At 48.1% G+C, this 26986-nt stretch overlaps 1 protein-coding gene and 1 long non-coding RNA gene across 8 annotated transcripts in view; one reads left to right on the top strand and one right to left on the bottom strand.

Annotated features, from left to right (window-relative positions):
• PCCB (propionyl-CoA carboxylase subunit beta) overlaps window positions 1–7339 on the bottom strand; it is a 50188-nt gene extending 42849 nt beyond the window's left edge. The window contains exons 1-2 of one of the 2 annotated variants that reach the window (XM_075003880.1): window positions 7037–7339; window positions 3280–3399 (exon numbers count right to left, since the gene is read on the bottom strand). In XM_075003880.1, the coding sequence (XP_074859981.1) occupies window positions 3280–3399; window positions 7037–7204 (288 nt within the window). In that variant the 5' untranslated portion in view covers window positions 7205–7339. The remainder of the gene's footprint in view (window positions 1–3279; window positions 3400–7036) is intronic. The other variant, XM_075003881.1, reaches the window with a different exon arrangement.
• Window positions 7019–26986, top strand: part of LOC142018255 (uncharacterized) — a 42670-nt gene continuing 22702 nt past the window's right edge. For 4 of the 6 annotated variants that reach the window (XR_012646766.1, XR_012646767.1, XR_012646769.1 and 1 more), the window contains exon 1: window positions 7292–7429. This is a non-coding gene — a long non-coding RNA (uncharacterized LOC142018255). Of the gene's footprint in view, window positions 7154–7291; window positions 7430–26986 lie in introns of those variants that run through there. The other 2 variants (XR_012646770.1, XR_012646771.1) reach the window with 1 other exon arrangement.

The following is a 26986-nucleotide window of genomic DNA, read 5'->3' on the forward strand; positions in this document are numbered from 1 at the left end:
ACTTTCTTTAAACCACTCTTGGCAAGCATCTACTGATTAGTGTTCATAATTTAATTCATGTACTTCATAATGTACACTATTTCACATATCTGCCAAGTGCAACACACTGAATTGGATACTTTCCAGTTATATTTTCATTCATCAGCCACTCACCACAACAGTTACCAGGGTTTACATAGATTTTAAGGCCACAAGGAACAGTTATGACCTGACCTGCAAAACAGACCACAGATTTCACTCAGTAATTTCTGCACCAAGCCCAATATATACGCAAAATTGTGTTTCCCTGTTGCAGTTTCTTATGTGACTAATTGCCAAGGTCTCACCATTGAGGTTTGAGGAGCTGCTATATATTGAGCTGAGACAATATTCGAGAGGTTTTTTGAGCAACGAGGTTTCCTTCAAAAAATTTAAAGCCAACAGAAAGGAACATAACTACAGCAAGTAAAAAAAAAGAATGAGGAATGCAAAGAAGGAATCTCAAAAGCAACCAAGCACACAAAGACAGATACCAAGAAGCTTTATAATGTCTATCAGAGGCATGAAACCTATTGGAGATTGGTGCATTGCCTCTTCTTGGTGGTCACTCGATAACAAGTAGGACATCTTCATGTCACCCTCCTATTTGTGAGTCTGTTGATGGCTGATCAGCCCAATTTTGGAGCCACAGGTTTTATCACAGAAGGAGCATGTGTTGATAGCTGTTGGAGGGGGCATGGGGCAGTTTTTGGTGCTCTTTTCTTCTTCTTCTCCACCTCTCCTTGTCTGCACTGCAGCAGGACATCTCAAATTGCACCACCCCCTCATGGATTACCACTCTGAACAGGGGACAGTCTTGGGCAAGGCTCTCCCAAGTATCGACACTGATGCTGCACTTTTTCTTATGTGCCTTCAGCATGTGCTAAAGTTGCTTCTGCTGGCCTCCAAAGCTCCTCTGTCCTTCTAACTTGAAAAACAGAATCTATTTTGGGAGGCCCTGATCAGACATTTAAACCACGTGACCAGTCCATGAAGCTGTTGATGAATGATAATGGCTTCAATGCTGGTCATGTTCAACTCTTCCAGGATGCTAGTGTTCAACTGCCTATCTTCCCAAGAGATAGTTAGGATTCTCCTGAAGCAACACTGGTATTGTTCAAGTGCCTTCAAGCGATGCTTGTACGTTGTCCAGGTTTCAGATGCATACCACAGCATTGGAGCAACCACTGCACAGTATATAAAGAGCTCTGTCTTGGGATAGATGTTCCGGTTCTCAAAGATCCTTTGTTTCAGGAAGGCGAAAGCAGAGCTCGCATGGTTCAGACAATGCCGGATTTCTCCATCAATGCTGACTTTAGTGAAAGATGACTTCCAAGGTATGGGAAGTGCTCCACATTTTCCAGCAGTTTTCCACTAACCTCAATAGAAGGTACGTGAGATTGTTCTGTCGGTGAGGCTTGGTGGAGCAACCTGGTCTTTTTTGGATGTTCAGAGTGAGGGCATGATTCTTGTATGCTTTAGCAGAAGTACTTAAGCTGGTTTGAAGGGCTGAGAGAGAAAGAGCAGCAACCATGCTGTCATCCGCATACTGGGTTGACGAGAATGATGTAGAAAATGAACACCTGACTAAAGCAAAAAGGAAAGACTTTACAACCTGACAAAGCGACATCAACTGCACAACGAAGAGAGAAGTGAACATCTAGGCCAAGGCAGAAGTCCAGCGTAAAAAAAAAGACTCTGAAAAACCAGTGACTGACTGAGGAGGCATGAGAACTCCAGCATCTCGCAGACGTCAATGACACAAGAGGTTTTTCAATGCTACCAAAGCTGTTTATGGACTGAGAAACCACAGAATCAATCCCCTGAGATCACAGGATGGTACCCAACTCATGGAAGTCAGTGAAGCCATTGCTTGTTGATGGAGGGCTCACTGTAATGAGCTCTTGAATCGCCCTTCCACCGTGATCCTAGGATCCCTTGAAAAATCCCTCAGCAACTGCTTAGGGATGATCTTGTAACACTTCCTACCCTGAGTGAGGCCCAAGCTACCATCAAAGTGATGAAGTGCAACAAGGCAACCAGACTAGATGGAATCTCTGCAAAGTCTTCAAAGAAGGTGGGCCAGAGCTCCACAAACATCATCTCCTGATTCTCAAGATCTGGGATAGGGAGCAGATTCCATAAGATTTCAGAGGCACACTGACTGTCAGGTTCATCAAGAAGGGTGACAATTTGGGCAGTGGAAACTATCCTGGCATCTCCCTCCCAGCAACAGCAAGGAAAACGTTAGCTCAGATCCTTGAAAACTGACTTCTGCCACTCTCAGAAGAAATTCTTCCACAATTCCAGTGTGGCTTCACGTCCACTGTTCCTTGGAATGGCCAGATCTTCACCACTCAGCAAGTGCAAGAAAAATGTAATGAACAAAACCAAGCCGTATACACCCATGGTTTCATTGAGCTGATGAAAGCGTTCGACTCAATCAATCATAGTGCTCTGTGGACGATCCTCTCAAAGAGCAGATGCCTCAAAAAATTCATTAGCATCTTGAGGATGCTTCATGAAAACATGACAGCCACAGTATTGAGCAACAACAGATCCCAAAGCGACCCCTCTGAGGTCAAAACAGGAGTCAAACAAGGCTGCGTCATTGCCCCATCACTGTTCAGCATCTTCATCAGCATGACCCTTCACCTCATTGATGGCAAGCTTCCAGATGGCGTGAAGATAGTCTACAGACTGAACAGGAAGTTCTTCAATCTCAGGAGACTGAAGCCTAAAAGCAAGACCTCTACGACCTCAGAGGTCTTCTGACAGCACATCTAACTATTGGTCTTGTTTCAGATGAGGCTACATATAAGCACCTGGGAAGTCAGTACAAATTAAAACTTCAGACAAAGCCTCATTTATACAGCTCTACATAGTATACACTGATATGTAAGTACAATATAGTAGGGTCTCAACATTCGCAAGGGTTCCATGTTGAGAATCCTCCTGAATGTTGAATTTTGTGAATACAGGGGATTCAGGGCTACATATTACCTACATAGAAGATTATTCACAGGTGTTTGTCTGACCTGTTCTTAAAACCTCTGATGACAGAGATTCCACAATCTCCCTAGGTAATTTGTCCTGCTGCTTAACTATCTTTACATTTAGGAAGTTTTTCCGAATGTCTAGCCTAAATTTCCCTCGCTGTAATTTAAGCCCTTTAATTCTAGTCTTGTCCTCACTGGATCAGAAGAACAATTTATCACCTTATGGATTAAAAGACACTAGAGACGTATTGAACAGAAATACCTTATTCTGATCAGATTCCATCCCAAAGTCTGCACATCTGTGTTCCACAAACATGTCATACTCAACAAAACTGTCAGGGTCCAGCAACAGAAGAATTCTCTCCCTTGCTGTCAGCTTTCCCTGAAACACAGCAAATGACATTTAACAGGACCATCATTTGGTTACAACATCCTTGCAAGCTAGAACTTAATACCACTGAAAGAAAACATGTGGCGGTTAATATTGATCAATGAGCCTAGACGCATCCCAAGATTTGCTTTACTAAGGCACTGTTTGACCCCTTCCTCATAATAGTTGAAACAATGAAAATAATCTCAATATCAATTAAGGCAAACTCAGTACAAAAAAAACCTGGCAGCACAAAAAAGACAGATGGAAAGGGAACCGCGTTATCATTGGAGGGAACATCAGAACAGAGGCAGTGGGTGGTCCCTGAGAGGGCCTGTTAGAAAGCGGTGTAGTACAGTGGTTATTTTGTTTACTCTGAGCAATGTAGAGATAACGATGAATCATCAAGTTCAGTGGACTGGTCATTGTGTGCAGATGGCTGATATTTGTCTTCTGAAGCACATTCTCTTTTCTAACTCAGTCATGATACAAGAATCCACAGACAACAGAGAAATGCTAGCAGGACACCCTAAAAACATATCTTAAGAAAGAAGACATTGACCATGAACTGGAAAGACCTGGCTGGCAACAGACTGATGTGGCACTGCATCACATATCAAGTCACAGCCAGAACGGAAAGGACTCACCTTGCTCAAGAGCTAAGAAACAGAAGAGAAAGAAGGAAAGGGCACAGTATCCCAGCAAGCAGCTGTACTCTTTCGAACCCACTGTCACATATCTGGAAAAACTTGTAAAGCACGAACTGGTCTCCTCAGCCATCTTAAGTCTCACCAAGGACTTTTCCCACAGGTTGACATCATCTTCATATTGAGGGATAGCCAACAAAGACACAAGATAGATCAGGGCATCTGGTTAAAGTTGTCAGGAATACAAATGTAGCTCTGTACCCAGTAAAGGGCTGATCAGAAATTACAGCTGAACTGGAGCAGGAATGGGTAAATTCCAAAAACTTAAACTTAGTGTCACACTAAGGAGTTTGTTAGAAATAGGTACATGGTCAAAAATAAAACAGTAATGTGTGCATAACAATTAGAGAAACTTAAAATCAAGCAAAGATGAAATGAAAGTCTTGACAACACAAGATGGCCTTGCCATAATAAACTAGATGGCAAAATGAGAAACAAAATAATCAAAGGGATTCCATCATTCCTGGCTACAAATTATATTGGAGGGATGGAATAAGTCATATGGGTGGAAAGTAGAACTAGAGATTGCACAGCGTTTAATGAGATCAGACCTCAGATTTCTCTGATCAAAGAGGAACATATAATAGGATGTGTACAGTAGGTGTGTCCGCACTTCAAGACATTTGTGACCATTCTGATGGCCTGCTGCATGAATAAGATTTGTCATTTCTTCAATGTTGTGGCTAAGATTAAAAAAAAAAAAAATCCGCCCAAGTCTTTGGCTCCCAATATCCATGGATCAGATCAAATTTGAAGCAATCCCGTGTTAGGAATCCCTGGGCACAAATACATCAAAGAGAGGAGGTTTCTGCATGCTATTCACTTGAGAAATTCCTGGAAAGAGGGACTCATAACTGAGAAGACTCATCAGCTGTGAAGTCTCAGTTTAGCTTGTGTTCCCTTCAAGGAACAACTGACTTCAGAAGAGGGCAGAGAAGTACAGGACAAACATTTCTGAGAGAAGATGTGGGACTGGTGGTGTGCATGAGTCACCTTGCAATGTAAAAAAGGCTAGTAAGAGCCACAGTCTGCCTGGTCCTCTGGATGCCTGCAACACATGTACACACTGGCACAGCTGAGAGTAATTTCCATACTGAGATTTTCTGTTAAAAATCCAAGTTGGTGGCTACAGCAGCAAGAGATTGTAAAGGGGCAGAGGCCGCAACTTTGAAAAGTGCTGGGATGTGGTCATCCCCCTGCCTTCCCCTAGATCCTGCCTCCCCCTATGCCTTGCCCCTGACTCACCTCTTCACTTCCAGTTCTGCCTCCTCTGCTGAGTACACTGCGTGATCCCTCGCTTGCTCCCTCCCACTCCCTGCCAAACACTGAAAACAGCTGATTGAGGCAGATGGGAGGAACAGGTGGGAGGCATTGGGGGTAGGGGAAAAGTAGTTAGGGGAGCTGCTCAGCACCCACCAATTTTTCCCCATGGGTGCTCCAGCCCATAGAACCCATGAAGGTGGTGCCTATGGTAAAGGACACTCCAGGTTATAGCGCATGGAGGAAACAATTTACTCATTATTCTGGATTGTACCCTGGTATGTTATAGTGGCTTAACTCCAGAAACACAGGTTCAGCTGTAGAACTCATCAAAGACCTCCATCAGCAGAATATGTACAGGGAAACCAAAAAATAGTTTCTCTACAGAAACAGGTCAAACAGTTGTGCTAGAAAATTTAGGGTTATGTAAAGACACGGCTGTCTGTGAAACATGCTCCTTATTGATGATAGGACTATTTGTGTCCTTCACATTGTACGCTACTAAGCTTTCTACACTGACCTCTGCAATCTTATGTTTGGAGAGAACATGGCTACAATTCTCTAATAAAAAGTATACTGGGGCATAATGGTAGGAAGCCCATTGAGAACTCAGACCCCCCAGCTACTGTCTCATCCACCAAGGCTAGTGGAGACCTGCCCATCATCGTCCATCCTGCTAGGAGAGAGCCAATCACCCAGATGCACTGGCAGAGATAGCGGAACCAGGCCCATGAAAGTTTGGCCCACTGCCAAGCTCGGGATGTAGGGTTTAAGTCATGCAGGCATGCGTCATTGCTCATAGGAAAAGTCAGAACTTGGGGGAGACAACAGATGTGTGTACAAAAATCAGTGCCAGTGTAACGCTGACAAACCTGGGTTGCTGGCCCGAGAGATTGAACCTGAAATCATAGGGGATACAGCCCTGTGTTCTACCACATGAGCTAAAGCCTACCCGAGTATGAGGTCTCAGTGCCTCTGGGTACTACACAAGGAAGGGTCACAATGCCCAAGAGACGTCTGCACTGGTGTCAGTGTTGAGAGGGATGCGTTTGTGGGGGGAGACTCAAGGGCAGTGGGACTGGGAAGGAATTGGGGGTAAGGGAATCAGTCTCAGGGCTGGGACTCCCTCCTTATCACGAGCCTATAAATTTAAACCCTCCTCTGGAGTCCCCACTCATGCATCTGACACAGTGGGTCTTTGCCCACGAAAGCCTGTGCTCCAAAACACCTGTTGCTCTGTAAGGTGCCACAGGACTTGACGTTGTTTTAGTCTCAGGCCTGGTCATTTGAGGAGCTGGTGGGAGGGCAGGCATTGGGTCGGGCCATTTGTCAGGAACCAGAGTGAGGGAGGAAAGGGCTGGTGCCGGGGGACGTTGGGGATCTCAGGTGAGGCTGGTGCCGGGGCCAGAAGCAGGGGCTGGAGACGGAGGCTGGTGCTCACGATCAGGCACCAAGGGAAGGGCGGGACTGTGGTCAGGCCCGAGGGAGTACGGTCAGTCTCGCAGGGGCGGACGGAGTCAGGGGGGGAAGCTGCTGCCACGAGCTGGGGACGGGGGGGGGTGGGGCGAAGCCAAGCACCTGAGGTGTGACGGGGGCGGGCTCCGGGGGCGGGGCGGTTGGTGGGGGAGGGGCGCTCGGTCCGTGCCTGCGCCGGGTGAGGCCCGGCCGGAGAAGCTGCTCACCCGTTTGTGCTGCGCATCGATGCGGGCTTGGCCACCCCCCAGCAGCGCGGCGCGGCGCTTCTCGGCGATGCGCTGGGGCACAGAACTGGGGGCGTCGCCCGAGCAGGGCCGGACCAGGTGCGTCCGCGAGGCCAGCAGGAGCCGGGGTAGGAGCCGTAGCGCAGCCATAGCCCAGAGCGGCGCATGCGCAGCTGCGTCCCGCGCGGCAGCGCCCCCGCTAGGCTCGAAGACTGGTCGCTGCCGCCCGCCTGCAGCCTCAGGCCTCCGAGAGTGACGGGCGGGCTGCGCCGTTACCGCCTGGCCAGGCGCCTGCCTCGCTCGGGGGCGCGGCCGCGCTCCCTGGTGGCACCTCGGGCTGTCGCGGCCGGGCCGGTGCTAAGGGCCGGTTTGCAGGTGCGTGAGGGGATCGCTGTTGCGGGCGGGCCAGAGGGAATCTGCCGACCCCCGCCCGCCTCGTCCCCTCCCTCGGGGTAGAGCTGCACCCAACCTCCAGCGCTGTGGCAGGGCCCCTGCGCCGTAGCGGTAGCCTTAGGATGAGCTTTTCCTTGGGCAAGGCCCGAGCTGGGCCGGGAGCTAAGGGCAGAGCCGAGGCTCTGAGGGAGGTGCCCAACCCCGAGCCAAGGCTGTTCAGGTGACAGACTGGAGCTACCGTCCCCGCCTGAGGCGTCATAAGTGATTGGGGAACAAGGGAGGAACTAGGCTGTGAGGAGTCCCCAGGACCCGCTGGCGCTCACCCAAGAGGAGGAGGAACCCGAATGTGAAATTACAGAACGGCTCTTGTTTAAATCCGCGAGTACCAGCATCCTTGCGCCAGTCCTGGGGCAAGTCTGGGCCCCTAGGAATGCGCAGGGTTTACACCCCCTTCAGATTTCTTTCCTTCCCCTCAGAAAAAGCGTAGGGAAGCCACAAAAGCAGCTCTGTAACCCTCTCCAGCTGTATGTTTGGGATGCCCAAGGCAGCTGGCAGGGAGGTGAATCACTGAGGTGAGGGGAAAATCTGACTGGTAGCTCCTACCATATACCAGGCTCAGCCCCTAGTCCCAGCTGGGCTGGAGGATAGAGTTTCTCCCCCGGCTGTAGGAAGATGTGCTCATTCCTTTCTGTTACCATCTCTCCTCAGCAGCATGGAAGGGGTGGACCCCCTATCCACCCACCCCTTCTGGGTCCAGATCCCCTTGTTCCCAGCCCCTCCTGCTGATAAGTCTAACTTCAATACTGGGCAAACTGATTAAAACTGTAGTAAAGAATGGAATTGCCAGACCCTTAGGTGAATATGATTTACTGGGAAAGAAAACATGTTTGTTTAAAAATCATGCTTCACCAATTAACTAGACTTCTTGGAGGAGCGAACAAGCATGTGGACAAGAGCGATCCATTGGATACAGTGTACTTGGAGTTTCAGAAAGCCTTTGACAAAGTCCTTTACCAAACTCTCTTAAAGCAAAGTAAGCTGTCATGGGCTGAGAGGGAAGTTCTCTCATGGAAGAGTGGTAGAAAGATAGAAGACAAAGGGTAGGAATACACTGTCAGTTTTCAGGATGGAGAGAGGTAAATAGTGGTTTCCAGTAGTGGTCTGTGCTGATCTAGGAGGGAAAAAAACAGTAAGGTGGTCAAATTTTCAAATTATAGAGAGGTGCAAAGGAATCTCACAAAATTGGGTGATTGGGCAGCAAAACAGCAAATGAAATTCAGTGCTGATAAAGTAATGTACATTGGAAAACAATCCCAACTATAAAATGGGGGGGGGGGGCGGGCGGGCCCTAAATTAGCTGTTGCTACTCAGGAAAATGATGTTGGAGTCATTTTGGACAGTTCTCCCAAAACATCAATTCAGTGTGCAGAAGCTGTCAAAAAGGGAAAGGATGTTGGGAATCATTAGGAAAGGGATAGGTATTAAGACAGAAAATATATTGCTTCTGTCTAAATCCATGGTACACCAACATCTTGAAAACTGTATAGATGCAATGACCCTGTCTCAAAAAAGTTACACTGACATTCGAAAAGCTACAGCAAATGACAAAATATTACATTCCACATGAGGAGAGATTAATAAAACACAGACTTCTCAGATTGGAAAAGAAATGAGTAAGGGGTGGGAGGGAAATATGGTAAGGGTCTATAAAATCAAGACTGATGGGGGAAATGCAAATAAGGAAGTGTTACAATCAAGAGCTAGAGGTGAACATCAATGAAATAATAGGGAGCAGGGTTAAAACAAACCAAAGGAAATATTCTCACGCTCCACAACCTACTGTGTTGCCAGAGGATATTCTGGTGAAGACTGTAACACAGTTTAAAAATGAACAGCAGTGTCCAACAGGAATTCAAAGATCACCACGCTTGGGGATATTGTTTTTCCATATTTGCCACCTTCCCCCACCCCTGGCTCTAAATAAATGCCCTCCCCTTCCCCTTGCTCTAACTGAATGCCCTCCCCCAAGGCCAGGAACCCCCACTCCCCAGTTCTATTTCAAAGCCAGCAATTCACCAAAGCTGCTGGGGCTGCTGCTGCTGCATGATTCTCCCACCAAGCAGTGGGGTGCATGCATGGAGTGGGTAGACAGCACTCCCTGCCTGTGGCTTTCAGGAGGAGCCTTGTGTAGGTACAAGCTGCATTCGCCACAATGCGGTGTCACATTTGCCATGTGTGGCAAGTGACGAATGTATTGGACACCCCTGAACTAGATAATTCATGGTGCATAGGTCCATCATTGGTTATCAACCAGGATGAGCAGGGATGGTGTCTCTAGCCACAGAAGTTGGCAGTGGATGACAGGGTATGGATTATTTGGTGATTTTCTGTTCTGTTCATTCCCTTTGAAGTACCTGGCATTGGCCATTGTGGGAAGACAAGATATTATACTAGATGGACCTTTGGTCTGGCCCAGTACTGATGTTCTTATTTCTACATTTCAGTGTAAGCCCATGGACTATGGGACTCTAAGTCTGGGCTTTAGTGTTCCCACTGAATATTTGCCCTATTTTTAGAATTTCTGGGCTTGGGTCTTAGACCTTGTAGCATGCTGACATGAGTCAAACCAGCTGACATTAGTCAAACCAGCTTGCTTGTGACTTGCTAATTCCTTCCTTGGCTGTATGTGTACTAGCCCTTTGTTTATAGTGCACTGTGGGAAAACGTGACTGTCCATACCACATAACTTAACAGGAAATCATTGCAGCCCACCAACACATCCAGTCAAGTAGTCCTCTGAATCTGCCTGCTCATGGCAACAAGCAGCTTGTAATACTGTAGCATAATACAAGGGGAGGCAATAATCTGTCTTTTGACAGCCCTGTTCATCTTTGTAAGCATATGTGAATCTCATAAATGCTCATTAAAAGCTTATTAAACTATTGTCTGTGCTTAATCTCCATTTTGAATGCCATGTATTGATGATGTGGAGGGTGATACCAAGACATTAGAGTACTTGCCGCCATTAGTGGATACAGATGACAGTCCATGACCTGTAATTAAAAAGTGCATTGAGTCAAACTGAAAATTCATGTCACTTAACTATTAACAGCCAAGGAACCAAACACCAGCCTTTGGGCTATTTCAGTCTTTTCTATTTCTGCTGGTGGTTTTTCAGGAGGCTGCTCTTGAAAGGGGCCATAGAATCAGAGAACACTAGAACTGAAAGGGACCTTGGAATGTCATTGAATCCAGTCCCCTGCCCTCACGACAGGACAAAGCACCATCTAGACCATCCCCGATAGATGTCTATCTAACCTGCTTTTAAACATCTCCAGTGATGAAGATTCCACAGTCTCCCTATGCAATTTATTCTGGTGTTTAACCACTTTCACAAAACCACAGAATCACAGGGCTAGAAGGGACCTCAGGAGGTCATCTAGTCCAGCCCCCTGCTTCAAGCAGGATCATCCCCCACTAAGTCATCACAGCCAGGACCTTGTCCAGCTGGGACTTAAAAACGTCAAGGGATGGAGAATCTTCCACCTCTCTAGGCAGCGCATTCCAATGCTTGACCACCCTCCTGGTGAAGTAGTTTTTCCTGATATCCAAACTACACCTATCCCTCTTCAACTTCAGACCATTACTCCTTGTTCTGCCATCTGACACCACTGAGAACAGTTTCTCACCCTCCTCTTTAGAGCTCCCCTTCAGGAAGTTGAAGGCTGCTATTAAATCACCCCCAAGTCTTCTCTTCTGTAAACTAAACAAGCCCAAATCCCTCAGCCTATCTTCATAGGTCTTGTGCTCCAGCCCCTTAATCATTTTTGTGGCCCTCCGCTGAACCTGCTCCAGTGAGTATACATCCTTTTTATACTGGGGGGCCCGAAACTGGACACAATATTCAAGATGTGGCCTCACCAGTGCTGAACAGAGGGGAATAACTACTTCTATCTGCTCAAAATGCTCCTCCTAATTCACCCTAGTATGCCGTTAGCCTTCTTGGCTATAAGGGCACACTGTTTACTCATATTCAGCCTTTCATCCACCGTAACCCCTAGGTCCCTTTCCATCGTACTGCTGCTGAGCCAGTCAGTCCCTAGCCTGTAACAATGTTTGGGATTCTTCCGCCCCAGGTGCAGGACTCTACACTTCTCCTTTTGAACCGTATCAGATTTCTTTTGGCCCAGTCCTCCAATTTATCGAGGTCCCTCTGGATTCTCTCTCTACCCTCCAACGTATCTACCTCTCCCCCTAGTTTTGTGTCATCCTCAAACGTGCTGAGGGTGCAATCCAGTCCCTCATCCAGGTCATTAATAAAGATGTTGAACAACACCGGCCCCAGAAAGAAAGGTTACTCACCGTAGTAACAGTGGTTCTTCGAGATGTGTCCCCGTGGGTGCTCCACATTAGGTGTCGGGCTCGCCCGGCGCCGCAGATCAGATCTTCCAAGCAGTTTCTGCCAGACCGCGCATGTGCCGGTGCGCGTCGCTCCATTGCACGCTCCTGGCCACGTGCGCGATCCGGTCCCCGCCAGTTCGTTGACCAACTGCCTCGGATGCTCCTGCAAAACACTAAACAGAGATCCGAAGCGGGGAGGATGGGCAGGTAGTGGAGCACCCACGGGGACACATCTTGAAGAACCACCGTTACTACGGTGAGTAACCTTTCTTTCTTCTTCGAGTGTCCCCGTGGGTGCTCCACATTAGGTGACTACCCAGCAGTAACCCAAGATAGGAGATGGGTAATCGGATTATGTGCAGCTTGTCCCTGAGAGGACCACTGTCAAGAGACGGGTATCCTCTTGGAATACCCTGTGAAGGGCGTAATGTTTGGCGAAGGTGTCATAGGATGACCAGGTCACCGCTCTGCAAATGTCTGTTAGCGCAACGCCCTTGAAAAAGGCTGTTGATGCTGCCACCGCCCTAGTGGAATGAGCCCTGGGCGTGGCCAGTAAAGGAGTGTTTTTGACTTCGTAGCACATTTTTATGCAGGATACGATGTGCTTCGAGATTCTCTGCGAAGAGAGACCTCCTTTCGATTTGGGAGCGAGAGAGACTAGGAGTCTATCCGCTTTCCGGAAGGACTTCGTCCTGTCTATATAGAAGGCTAGCACCCTCCTCACATCCAGGAGGTGTAGGCGCGCCTCTTTGTTAGAGTTATGAGGCTTTGGATAAAACGAGGGTAAAACGATAGGTTCGTTAATATGAAACTCAGAAGAAACTTTAGGAACAAAGGCTGGATGCAGCCGTATGGTTACCGCCTCCTTGGAAAAAACAGTGCAGGGTGGCGTTGCCATAACTGCCGCAAGCTCGCTCACCCTGCGAGCTGACGCGATTGCGAGAAGAAAGGTCGTCTTTATCATAAGGAGGCGGAGGGAAACCGTGGCCAAAGGCTCGAACGGTGGTCCCGTTATTGCATTAAGCACCAGGTCCAAGTTCCACGAAGGTGGAAGCGGTTTCCGAGGGGGGTATAGGTTTACCAACCCTTTGAGGAACCTGGTAACCATGGGATGGGCGAACACCGTGTGCCCTTCCTCTTTGTGTCTGAACGCCGAAAAGGCGGCAAGGTGGACCTTTAACGAGGATAGTGAGAGTCCTCCTCTCTTGAGGTCCAGTAAATACTCTAATATCACAGGCATAGGCACCGAAAGTGGGGCTAGGTGTTTGGTAGAACACCATGCCGTGAAGCGAGTCCATTTCTGCTTGTAGGTCCTCCTGGTGGAAGTCCTCCTGCTACTTTCTAGGACTTGCTGCACTTCCTCCGTACATGTGCTCTCTAGGGAGCTGAGCCATGGATTAACCACGCTTGTAGTCGCAGACCTTGGGGGTGCGGATGCACTATGGACCCCTGGGCTTGCGTGAGCAGATCCGGCGCCACCAGAAGGGGCATGGGTGGCCGGTCCGACATGCGCAGGAGTAGGGGGAACCATTGCTGTCGATCCCACGTTGGGACTATCAGGATCATTCGGGCTCCTTCCCTCCTGGCTTTCTGCAAGACTTTGTGGATGAGCACTGTGGGAGGGAAAGCGTAAAGCAGGGGGCCCCTCCAGGAGATTGCGAATGCGTCCCCCAGGGACCCCCATCCCAGTCCTGCCCTGGAGCAGAATCGTGGGCACTTCTTGTTGTGTTGAGTAGCAAACAGGTCTATCTGGGGAAAACCCCATGCGTGAAAAATCGGTCGTAGCAGATCGGGACGGATCTGCCACTCGTGCGTGAGTGTGAAACGCCTGCTCAGCTGGTCTGCCTTCACATTGTGAGCGCCTGGTAAGTACGAGGCTTTCAAGGTTATATTGTTGGCGATGCACCAGTTCCACAACCGGACTGCTTCCACACATAAGGCACGGGACCGAGCTCCTCCTTGCCGATTTATATAAAACATGGTGGAGGTATTGTCTGTACTGATCCCGACTACTTTGCCTTGTATATGGTCTCTAAAGTGTCTGCAGGCGTTGAACACTGCTCTGAGCTCCAGTATATTTATGTGCAGTGATTGCTCCGTGGAGGACCACAGCCTTTGCGTCACCTCTTCGCCCATGTGTGCTCCCCACCCTATGAGGGAGGCATCTGTAGTAAGAAAAACCAATATTTGTGGTTGGTGGAAGGGTACCCCTGTTAGCATGTTCTTGGGGTTTACCCACCATTGCAGGGATTTGCGCGCCTCTGTTGTGGGTGACACCACCCTGTGAACGGTGTGTGCTGCCGCTTCGTATACGCTCGCCAGCCAGTGCTGCATGCTGCGCATGTGTAACCTGGCGTTCTGTACTACGAACGTCGCCGCTGCCATGTGGCCCAGCAGCTGTAAGCACGTCAGAACCGGCACCATAGGGCTGAAGGTGATGACTTGCACGAGGGAGCCGATGGCCCGAAAGCGAGTCTCTGGTAGATACACTCTCGCTGTAATAGAATTTATGCGTGCCCCTATGAACTCTATGTCCTGTGTGGGATCTATCTTTGATTTTGCCAGATTGATAACCAGGCCGAGCGAAGAGAACGTGCCTGCTGTGACGCGTATCATGCGTAGTACCTCCTCCTTCGAGGCCCCTTTGAGTAGGCAGTCATCCAGATACGGGAATATAAATACCCCCTGTCTGTGCAGGTAGGCTGACACCACTGCCAAGGTCTTGGTGAAGACTCTGGGGGCCGAGGAGAGGCCAAACGGTAGGACCTTGTATTGAAAATGTTCTTTGCCTACCATGCACCGGAGAAATCATCGGTGAGCCGGATGGATAGTTATGTGAAAATACGCGTCTTGTAAGTCGAGGGCTGTGAACCAATCTCCATCGTCTAGTGCCGTAAGGATGGAGGAGATTGTGATCATCCGAAAGCGTTGCTTGCGCAGGTACCGGTTGAGGCCTCGAAGATCTAAGATGGGCCTCCAGCCTCCTGTCTTTTTCTCCGTGAGGAAGTACCTCGAGTAGGACCCTCTCCCTTGCAGTTGCTCTGGCACTCTTTCCACTGCCCCTGTGAGCATGAGATGGTCTACCTCCTGCTTGAGCCTCGCTACGTGGGGGGCCTCCTGGAGGTGGGGCCTGGGTGGAGGTCGTGGCGGTGGGAGCGACTGGAAGGGGATTGCGTACCCCGTGGCTATGATCTCCAGCACCCATTTGGCTGTGGTGATCCTTTGCCACGGGTTATAGAATGGTCAGAGGCGATGGTGGAATAACCACTTCGGATGACCTTGTGCGATGGTAGTGATGGCGCAGCCCTGGATCTGTGTGTCAAACTTGTGGCCTCTGGCCCTGCCCCGAGGACGCACGGCTCTGTTGGGAACATCGCCTGGGAGTTCTGTACTGCTGGTGCTGTTGATGTCGCCCTTGCTTGTAACCCCTGTGGTACTGGGGACGCTGTTGCTGGTACTGGTACCGTCTTTGTTGAGGGTAGTACTTTTTCTTTCTGTATGGAGGGGTGTAAATCCCCAGGGTCCTAAGTGTGGCTCTTGAATCTTTACTGGAATGAAGGACCGAGTCAGTTGATTCAGCAAACAGCTTCTGCGAGTCGAAGGGAAGATCGACTATCTTTGCCTGCAGGTCCCTCGGTATACCCGAAGTCTGGAGCCAGGACTCCCTTCGCATCACCACTGCCGTAGCTGTGGAGCGTGCTGCTGTGTCCGCAACATCCAGGGCGATCTGAACTCCCGTCCTCGAGGCCGCGTAGCCTTCTTGCACTATGGCCTTGAGCACCGGTTTCTTGCCCTCTGGAAGCGAGTCCATGAGGGAGGTTAACCTAGTGTAGTTGTCGAAATTATGGTTCGCTAGGTGCGCTGCGTAATTTGCCATTCGCAACAGTAGAGTGGAGGAGGAGTAGACCTTTCTGCCGAACAGCTCTTCTTGGCATATTTGTCTGTTCCCCCTGTCTTGAATTGAGATGTCTTTGATCTTTGTTGCGACGACTCCACCACCAAGGAATTTGGTTGTGGGTGGCTGAACAGGAACTCCATGCCCTTCGCCGGCACGAAGTATTTTTTTTTTCCGCTCTCTTGTGGACAGGCGGAATAGTCTCAGGGGTCTGCCATATCATAGTGGCGGACTCCAAGATTGCATCATCAAGCAGTATTGCTATTTTGGAGGAGGCCAGAGGTCTCAGATTTTTGAGGAGGTTATGGTGTTTCTCTTGCACCTTTGCTGTCTGGATGCCTTGGGTGAAGGCCACCCTCTTACACAGCTCTTGGAACTGTTTGAGATCGTCCGGAGGATGGACGTCCCCCAGGGCCGTAGCCTCGTCCAGGGAGGAGAGTGAGGAACCACTGGGGTACGCCTCTCTGGACCCTTCCGGTTCCTGTTGGTGATGGTTCATCCGCTCACTGGAAGCTTGCAAGGGAAAAATCTCGGGGTTCCATAACCAGTTCCCCCTGAGATACTTGAGAGTCTGTCCCCGTTCGCGATTGCCCTCGGGGAATCGGGACCGTCTGTGGGGATCTTTCCCTGGTAGATTGCCGGTGGTGTCTATGCCCCGCGTGATAGGGGCGACCGTGGCAGCATGGGCACTGTTCTTGGGAAGGTGACCTCGACCACTCCCTTGGTGCATACCCTCTGCGTCTGGGGGAGCGAGATCGTCGAGAGACCTGGGACACTGGAGAGAGCGATTTGTGATAGTACTCCAGCGGCTCAAACCCCAGGAAGGGTGAAGGTGGTCCCAGCCAGGGCAAGGCTGGCTGTAAAAATGGAGACGGGGGCTCCGGGTAGGCTGGGGGGACCCCTGCCTTCTAGTTGGAGTCTGCAGCATGAGCGGAGGGCTGAGAGGAAGCAACTCTGCAGCCCTGTCTGGAGAGGGGCTGCGGTGCCTTGTTTTGTGTGCAGCCTTCCCCCTCATTGAGGGGGTAGCTCTGCCCCCTGACGTGTAGGGGATCTCGGCCCCGTCCGCGCCGTGCTCGGCACGCTTATGGGCGGTGCCGCACGGGCGGTGTCCTCTGGTGCCTGCAGGCTGCGTGCCTGCGCGCTCTGCACCGCCGGTCCCCCAGGGGTCGGTGCCGCTGCTTGCGGTGCCGCTGGTACCGGCGCTTGTTTAGCCGCTGCCCTGCCTGCAGTGCGGGGCAGCTGTTTGATTATTGGAGGCTGAGCCGCCTCCACGTGGCTCTCCGTGCTGCCGCCGATCAGCTGTTGCTGCGGCTGGGGGCTGTGCGCTCCTCCCGTCCCGCTCGCTGTTGCTGCCGGCAGGGATCGGGCTGGGGAGACTTTCCTCCGTTTTTGCGCTGATGGGGGGAGGGAGGCGGCTTTCCTTTTTTGGGCCCCGGAGGGTCCCTCCTGCTGCGGCCACTCTGGCACGTTTGGCTGGAGGGCCTTGTCGAAGAGCAGCATTTTAAGCCGCATCTCCCTGTCCTTCCTTGCTCTGGCTCTTAATTTTGCACAGAAGGAGCATTTCTGTGTGACATGGGACTCCCCCAGGCACCTTATGCAGTGACTGTGCCCATCAGACACTGGCATTGCCTCTCGGCAAGACTCACATTTCTTGAATCCTGAATAGGACATTGTTGGTGAGTCTTTCAGTTGTTAATGGGGTACTTAGCACCTTCTCTGTGCTGTTTTCCCCCTCTCCGATAGCCTGCCGCGGCAGGAGGGCTAATGGCCCTAGGCTCCTGGCCTCCAGTGCTCCGCTTATTACTAGGACTGGACTGAATGCCGTCCCGCTTGTTGTTTCTTTTTTTTTTTTTTTTTTTTTTTGAAAACAACAACTGGCTAACTTAACAATAGACTAAGAACTTGAAAACTTTAAAGAAAAACAGTTAAAACCATTGAATACGCTAACTTGGCCGTAGCCTAGTCGGATTCCGTCTGCAGCCGACGGCGGTTAAGAGGAACTGGCGGGGACCAGATCGCGCACGTGGCCAGGAGCGCGCAAGGGAGCGGCGTGCACCGGTGCATGCACGGTCCGGCAGAAAGTGCTTGGAAGATCCGATCTGCGGCGCCGGGCGAGCCTGACACCTAATGTGGAGCACCCACGGGGACACTCGAAGAAGAACTGAGCCTTGTGGCACTCCACTTGAAACTGGTCGCCATCCAGATATTGAGCCATTGACCACTACCTGCTGGGCCCGGCCCTCAAGCCATCTTTCTATCATCTTATAGTCCAAAGATCCAATCCATATTTCCTTAATTTATGGACAAGAATGTTGTGGGAGACCGTATCAAAAGTTTTGCTGAAGTCAAGGTATATCACATCCACTGACTTCCCCATGTCCACAGAGCTTGTTACCTCATCGTAGAAGCTAATCAGATTGGTCAGGCAGGACTTGCCCCTGGTGAATCCATGTTGGCAACTTTTGATCACTTTCCCCTCTTCCAAGTGCTCCAAAATGGATTCCTTGACAATTCTCTCCATTATTTCCGCAGGGCTTGAGGTAAGGCTGACCTGTCTATAGTTCCCTGGATTGTCCTTCTTTCCTTTTTTAAAGATGGGCACTACGTTTGCCTTTTTCAAGTCATCCGGGATCTCTCCTGATTGCCAAGAGTCTTCAAGGATAATGGTCAAATGTTCAGCAATGACCTCTGCCAATTCCCTTAGTACCCTTGGGTGCATTAAATCCAGACCCATGGACTAGTGAACATCTAGTTTTTCTAGATAGCTCAGAACTTGTTCCTTCACCACAGATGGCTGCCATCCACCTTCCCATACTTCATTATCTAGGACTGTCATGTGGAAGTTGACTTTGTCCATGAAGACTGAGGCAAAAAAAGCATTGAGTACTTCAGCTTTTCCTGCATCATCTGTCACTAGGTTACCTCCCTCATCCATTAACGGCCCGACACCTTCTCTGATAACCCATTTATTGTTAACATGCCTGTAGAAACCCTTCTTTTTACTCTTCACATCCGTTGCCAGCTGCAGTTCCAATTGTGCTTTCGCTTTCCTGATTACTGCCGGGCATTCTCCAGTCGTATGTTTATACTCCTCCTCAGTCAACTGTCCCCGTTTCCATTTCTTGTATGCATCCTTTTTGAATTTAAGCTGACTAAGGATTTCCCTGTTACGCCAAGCTGGTTGCCTACTATGTTTGCATTTTTACTATGCAGCAGGATGGTTTGTTCCTGTGCCTTCAGTAAGACTTCTTTAAAATACTGCCAATTTTCTCCAACTCTTTTCCCCTTCATCTTTGTTTCCCAAGGGATCCTGCTCATCCGTTCTCTCAGGGAGTCGAGGTCTGCTCTCCTTTCTTCTTTTTGTCCAGATCCTGAAATCTACAATCTCATGGTCACTGCAGCCCAGGTTTCCTCCCACTTCTATTTCTTCTACTAGTTCTTCCCTGCTTGTGAGCAACAAAACTTGATAGGAAGTTTTTCTTAATGTCCAACCTAAACCTCCCTTGCTGCAGTTTAAGTCCATTGCTTCTTGTCCTAACGTCAGAGGCCAAGGAGGACACGTTTTCTCCCTCCTCCTTGTGACACTCTTTTTGGTCTTGAAAACTGCTTTGATGTCTCCTTTGTCATTTTTTCTAACTAAACAAGCCCAGTTCTTTCAGTCTTCCCTCATATGTCATGTTCTCTAGACCTTTAATCATTCTTGTTGCTCTTTTCTGGAGCTTTTCCAATTTCTCCATATCTTTCTTGAAATGTGGGGTCCAGAACTGGCCACAGTACTCCAGTTGAGGCCTAATCAGCGCAGAGTAGAGCAGAAGAATGACTTCTCATGTCTTGCTCACATCACTCTTGTTAATGCATCCCAGAGAATCATGTTTGCTATTTTTTTTTTCGCAACAGTGTCACACTGTTGGCTTATATTTAGCTTGTGGTCCACTATGACCCTTAGATCCATTTTGCCATACTCCTTCCTAGACAGTGGCTTCCCATTCTGTATGTGTGGAATTGTTCCTTCCTAAGTGGAATGCTTTGCATTTGTCCATATTAAACTTCATCCTATTTACTTCAGACCATTTCTCCAGTTTGTCCAGATAGTTTTGAATTCTGATTCTGTCCTCCAAAGCAGTTGCAACCCCTCCCAACCTGGTATCATCCACAAATTTCCAAAGTGTACTCTCTATGCTAGTATCTAAATCATTGAAGATATTGAACAGAACCAGTTCCAAAACAGACCTCTGTGCAACCCCACTTGTTACGCCCTTCCAGGATGATTGTGAACTGTTAATAACTATTCTTTGAGAATAGTTATCCAGCCAGTTATGCACCCACCTTACAGTAGCCCCATTGAAATTGTATTTGCCTAGTTTATTGATAAGATCATGCAAGACTGTATCAAATGCCTTCCTAAAGTCTAGGTCTATCTCATCCACCAATTTACCCTTAGCCATAAGACTTGTTATCTTATTAATGAGCGCTATCCTATTTGTTTCACATGATTTGTTCGTTATAAATTCATGCTGACTGTTACCTATCACCTTATTTTCTTCCAGATGTTTGCAGAGAATACCTTAATTACTCACTTTAATTCCTTAATTAAACTGACTGGGTCTGTGCTTTCCTCGGTTGTTCTTATTTCCCTTTTTATAGATGGGTACTATATTTGCCCTTTTCCAGTCTTCTGGAATCTCTCCTAACTTCCATGACTACTCAAAGATGATAGCTAAAGGCTCAAATACCTCCTCTATCAGCCCCTTGAGTATTCCAGGATGCATTTCATCAGGCCCTGTTCACTTGCAGACATCTAATTTTTATAAATAATTTTTAACTTTCTTTTTTTTATTTTATCTTCTAAGCCTATCTCCTTCCCACTGGCATTCACTGTTAAGTATTCCTTCATCAGACTTCTTGGTGAAGACTGAAACAAAGAAGTCATTAAGTGCCACTGTCATTTCCAAGTTTCCTTATATTCTTTCTCCCTCCTCACTGAGCAGTGGGCCTACCCTGTCCTTGATCTTCCTCTTGCTTCTAATATATTTATAGAATGTCTTCTTGTTATCCTTTATGTCTCTAGCTAGTTTGAGCTCATTTTGTGCCTTTGCCTTTCTAATCCTGCCCCTACATACATGCAGTGTTTGCTTATATTCATCCTTTGTAATTTGTCCTAGTTTCCACTTCTATATGACTTCTTTTTGATTTTGAGATCATGCAAGATCCCCTGGTTAAGCCAAGTTGGTCTTTTGTCATACTTTGTCTTTCCTATGCAGTGGAATAGCTTGCTTTTGGGCCCTTAATAATGTCCCTTTGCAAAACTACCAACTCTCTTCAGTTGTTTTTCATCTTAGCCTTGCTTTCCTTAGGAGTTTACGTGCCAGGTCTTGGAGTTTACCAAAATGTGTCTTCCTGAAATCCACTGTCTTTATTTTGCTGTTCTCCTTCCTACCATTTCTGAGAATCATGAACTCTATCATCTCATAATCACTTTCTCCTAAGCTGTCCTCCACTTTCAGATTCTCAACCAGTTCCTCCCAATTTGTTAAAATCAGGTCTAGAGCAGCTTCCCCCAGTAGCTTTATCAACCTTCTGAAACTTAGAAAAAAATGTCTTCAGTGCAGTCCAAGTAATTATTGGATAGTGTATGCCCCACTTTGTTAATTTCCCAACATTATGGCTATGTCTACACTAGCACCCCACTTTGAAAGGGGGATGTTAATGAGACACTTTGGGATATGCTAATGAGGTACTGCATATACATTGCAGTGCCTTATTATATCCTGAAGTGTCTCATTAGCATCCCCCTTTTGAAAGAGGGGGTGCTAGTGTAGACACAGCCTATGCCTGGCTAGATGAAGTCCCCCATCACCACCAAGTCCTGCACCCTGGATGATTTTATTAGTCGTTTAGAAAAAGCCTCATCCACCTCTTTTACCTGAGTTGGGTGGTCTGTAGTAGACCTCTGGCATGACATCACCCTTGTTTTTTTACCCTTTTTAAGCTAACCCAGAGACTCTCAGCATGTCTGTCTGCTACATCCATTTCCATCTCCATCCAAGTGCATACATTTTTAATACACAGAGCAACACCTCCTTCCTGTTTATCCCACCTATCCTTCCTGAATGAACTGTACCCTTCTACACAGTAAACCCGACTTATGCATAGGTTGCATTCTGGGCAACCACATGTAAGTCAAATTTCACGCAAGTTGGGGGAGCCAGGAAACTGACCAGCTTCCCCCGGCTTGCTGGGAGGGACTGGTTGGAAGTCAGGAACCAGACAGACACTTGGTGGGATAATGTACACGACTGGAATATTGGCATAGTAAAACCCCTACTTATGCCATTTCGATTTGTGTATTACTTGGATTAGTGAGAGTCAAAATCAAGAATGGCGGGGAACCGGGAGCCAGGTGATTCCTGGCTCCCCTCTGCTATTGTGCTGGTCAGTTTCCTGGCTCCCAGGAGTGGTAAAGAACCAGGCACCAGTCCTGGGAGCCAGGCTGCCACCTGGTTCACAGCTTCCTGGCTCCTGCAAGGAGGGGAGCCAGGAGTCAGGCTGCATCCTGGTTTGCAGCTCCCCACCAGTCCTGGTAGCTGAGAAACTGACCAGTGGAGCAGCATCAGTCAGTTTCCTGGTTTCCACAAGGGGAGGGGAGCTGGGAGTTTCCTGGCTCTCTGCCATTCCTGATTTCAATTTGTGTTAATCCAAGTAATGCGCAAGTTGAAATTGCCTAAATCGGTGTTTTACTGTACCAATAGTCCAATTGTGTATATTATCCCACCAAGTCTTCGTGATAACGACTATATCATAGTTGTGTTTGTTTATTAGGACTTCATGCTCTTCCTGCTTATTACCCATGCTTCTTGCATTTGTATACAGGCATCTAAGATACTGATTTGATTTTGCCCCCCAGTTCAGCCTAGTCCCTCCTTTTTCTCTGCTGCTACACCCATGTTCCTCCTCATTGCTGACAACTCCCAGATCCCCATGTTTTTCACTTACCTGTGGGCTTATGTCACCTCCCCGTTAAGTATATTTGAAAGCCCTGTTCTTTAGTTTTGCCAGTCTGCATTTAAATGCGGTCTTCCCCTTCCTCAAAAGGTGAACCCCATCCTTGCTTAGCAGTCTTACTTGGATTAGCATCCCATAGTTGAGGAAGCCAAAGCCCTCCTGGTGACACCATCTTTGCAGCCACACATTTACCTCCGTGATACACCTGTCTTTGCCTGGGCCCCTACCTTTGACAGGAAGGACTGAAGAAAATATCATTTGTCCTCCAAACGCCTTCGGCTGTACTCTGCGCCCTGTAGTCACTCAGCCTGCTCAACGTCATACCTTGCAGTATCATTAGTGTTCGCATGGATGAATAGCATGGGGTAATAGGGGTCTGGATAATCCTCAACAATGCCCCCATAACATCTTGGATACAGGCCCCTGGCAGGGAGCATACCTGCCAGGGTGGCATGTCAGTGTGACAAATGGGTGCCTCCAATGTCCCTCAGAAGACAGTCTCTGACTACCACTACCCTATGTTTCCTCCTCACAGTGGTGGCAGCAGACCTCCCAGCCTTGGAGGTACAAGGCTTCTCTTCTGGGGCAGGGAGAAGGGATAGCTCAAATGGTTCAAGCATTGGCCTGCTAAACACAGGGTTGAGAGCTCACTCCTTGAGGGGGCCATTTAGGGATCTGGGGCATATAGATTTAAAAAAAAAAGCCAGGGATGGTGATGGGGACTGCTGAGAGTGCAGGGGACTGTACTCAATGACCTCTCAAGGTCCCTTCCAGTTCTATGAAATTGGTATATCTCCATATACTATTATATTCTTCTGCTGTAAGGGGTGATTCCTTATCTCCCATATCCACACCAGCATAATGGTTTCTGCCTGCTGCCAGAAGTGACAAGATGCCAGTGTCCCAGCTGAGCCATCTTCTGCTGCACCAGTGGTGTCTCAGCAGTCTTTTGTAGTGGGACAGCTAACTCAGCCTCAGCTGTCTTCACATGAACATACTCTAGAAGCTGCTCATAGATTTGGATACTCAGCCTAGCCACCGCCTCCTGTAGCTCTCCCAGCTGCTTCCTGGGAGATTCCACCAGCAGACCCCCTTCACATTGGATGGTCCCCGCAGTCTGGATTTCAATAAGTGGGAATTGCAAGTCACATTCCCCACAAAACCACAGCAGGATCTGGGTAGAGGCATCCAAGATCAAAAGGTTTGTCTGACTACAGGCACAGGCAGAGGAGACAGGAGCTGTGCTGGCAGACGTTGCAGAGCTTCCTAACTGTAGTAGGACTCCCTCTGTCAAACTCCTGTCTGTTTTGCTCCGCTAGTCACTCTGCCTCTGGCTTTTAAAGCCTGCTTACCTAGGTCAGGCCAACACTATCCTTAGCCACACCGGGGAAGGTTGATCCGGAGGCTGATGAAAGGCAATCAAGGGCATGAAGGATCAAACACTCCCAGACAAATAGTTCCAACTGCCACAGTAACTGAAATAGCATGACATCAGAATCAAAATTTAAACAGTCCAGCAAACTCATTCACACCAAAACCTAGTACACTCACCTGGCAGCCTGTTCAGCAGTAGAAGCTCTTGCTCTCCCTCTTAATCTCTGTTTGCAGCCACTTTTCCACTTCATAGCATCAAACAGCTCCTAGGAGTATGGATCCAGAACATGCTCCAGTGACTCAGCTTTTGTAGGGATTGGTGGGAACACCAGAGTCACTTTGCTGACTTGATCTATGATGTACCTGTTGGCTCCCCTCTTGGCTGGTGCTAGATTTGGGGGGTCAGGTCACAACTCTGGCCAACCAGACTCATGTGAACCATTAGGGCTGCACTGCTTGATCCAATTCCCAGCTCCCAAAGTCCTCCAAAAAAGATAAGAGTTCCCACAGATTCATTTCTCACCCCTGGCTTTCTGGTAGTCGCTCCTGAGCTGCTGTTTGCTCCCTACTTTGGTCGCCAGTCTGCTGAACACCCCCAGTGCAGCCGGGGTATCTGCTGTTTCTTGGTACACATTGTCACTTCTGGTCACTTCTCTCACTGATGCAGAACTTCTTGCTTGCTTAGTACCAGGTCATTTATCAAGTGTGCTATGTGGTCATAAGCCCACAATTAGATTCCAGTGACGGACACTCAATCTGGTTAGCCAAACTCAGCAACTGATGAGTTTGGATTGTACAAGAGAAATATAAAACTGTGTTTGTTTAATAGACTGGCAAGAACACATCAGATTTATCCATGCCAATCAATCAGGATGTTAGGGAATATATGTAAGTTAAGTTCTGAAGCTGTCAATAGAAAAGCAAAACGGAGACACCAGACACCATTGACTTTATTGAGCCATTTCCCCCCTCCCCCCAAAAAATGTATCTATACAGTTTGGTCATTGTGTCTCCTTTTTCATTTATGTTGAGAGTGAATGCTTAACACTGTAATGACATTGGGAATACAGAGGGTAGAAGGATCACTTATCAGCCACACACATCAACACTAGTAGAAAGTAGTAACAGAACTTTAAATAGTATACTTACTAAATAAAATGAAGAAAATAAAAAAGATTAGGACATTAAATTACTCTTAATACTGATGGGTCAGAGCTATTCCAGACACAATAATGGAAAAGCACCCTTCAAAGTCATAACAGATATAAAATGGTGGTGTCTGGACACTTGCTTTGTGTTATGCCAGCTTTGGTACAAAACTGTTGTAATTGATCAATGATTGCTACAGGTAAAAGATCACCTGACAGAAGTTAATCTATGGGGCATCACAAAGACAAGACAGACTGCTTTTTGCTTCGATGCCACAACAAAGGTGCAAGAATGGTGGATTTGGTAATAATAAATATCTACAATGAAAAAGGAAACTCAGGGAAAGCATTAATCAGTCAAAAGAATGATGAAGTTGGAAATCACACTATGGCTACGTCTACACGAGCCCCAAACTTCGAAATGGCCACGCAAATGGCCATTTTGAAGTTTACTAATGAAGTGCTGAAATGCATATTCAGCGCTTCATTAGCATGCGGGCGGCCGCGGCGCTTCGAAATTGATGCGGCTCGTCCCAACAGGGCTCCTTTTCGAAAGGACCCCGCCTACTTCGAAGTCTCCTTATTCCCATCAGCTGATTCAGGGGACTTCGAAGTAGGTGGGGTCCTTTCGAAAAGGAGCCCCGTCTGGACGAGACGCGCGGCGGCAAGCCGCATCAATTTCGAAGCGCCGCGGCCGCCCGCATGCTAATGAAGCGCTGAATATGCATTTCAGCGCTTCATTAGTAAACTTCGAAATGGCCATTTGCGTGGCCATTTCGAAGTTTGGGGCTCGTGTAGACACGGCCTATAAGTAATCGGAAATGCAGTGGGTGTTTGCATGTTCAGTAAGAAGCAGACTAAAATGTTTAAAGAGATCAATCGGAATATTACTAGCTTCATTGTCCATTAAATATTTACTGGATTGAAACAACTGCTCACAGGGGCTGATCTCTGAAATCTAGTTGAGGTAACAATGTTTCCTCTTGATTACTGTTAATATATACTTATTTATTGCTTTATCTGTCAATCATTGAGAAGACGCTATATATGAGGCCATGGTATATAGGCCATCCTCGAAGACAGTTTTTAAGGAATGGGGACAGGTACCTCAGACTCTGGTTAAATACTCATATGGGATGGTGACAGGCATGCGTTTTGGACTACTACATAAACATGCAAGCTAAATGAATTGGTTAATGTGATGCCCCAGGAGCTATACAACCCATGAGAAACCGGTATCACATTTCATTATTTAAAACAGCTTCAACCCAAGAAATGTATGTGGACTGTCTCCACTTCAGAACAGCCTAGAGCTCAATGGTTAGTGTGCCCTCCTGAGAGACAGGAGACCCCTGTTCAAATCCTTTCCCTTCTCCTTTGGCACAGACAAGGAACTGACCCTGGATCTTGCACATCCCAGGACAATACACTAAATTACTGGGCTAAAAATTTTAAGGTGGATATGACCACTAATCTCTTCATTGCCTGCCTTCCTCTCCCATGTGTGTGGAATGAAGCAGGTGCTAATTCATTTCTACCAGAAATGACTCCAGGTAGCTTATTTCTGTTTCTCTCCATGAGAAGGGCAAGGCTTAGCATCCATCTTTTTCGTCATCTCCCACAACTCAGCTCAGGCAGCTCCCTGCCTAGCGTGCTGGCTTTTGTTGATCACATTGTAAGACTCCTATCTCTCCCCATGCAGTGTATAGGAAGCCTAGG

The sequence above is a fragment of the Carettochelys insculpta genome, chromosome 10, assembly GCF_033958435.1.
Source record: "Carettochelys insculpta isolate YL-2023 chromosome 10, ASM3395843v1, whole genome shotgun sequence".
In the NCBI taxonomy this organism is placed as follows: Eukaryota; Metazoa; Chordata; order Testudines; family Carettochelyidae; genus Carettochelys; species Carettochelys insculpta.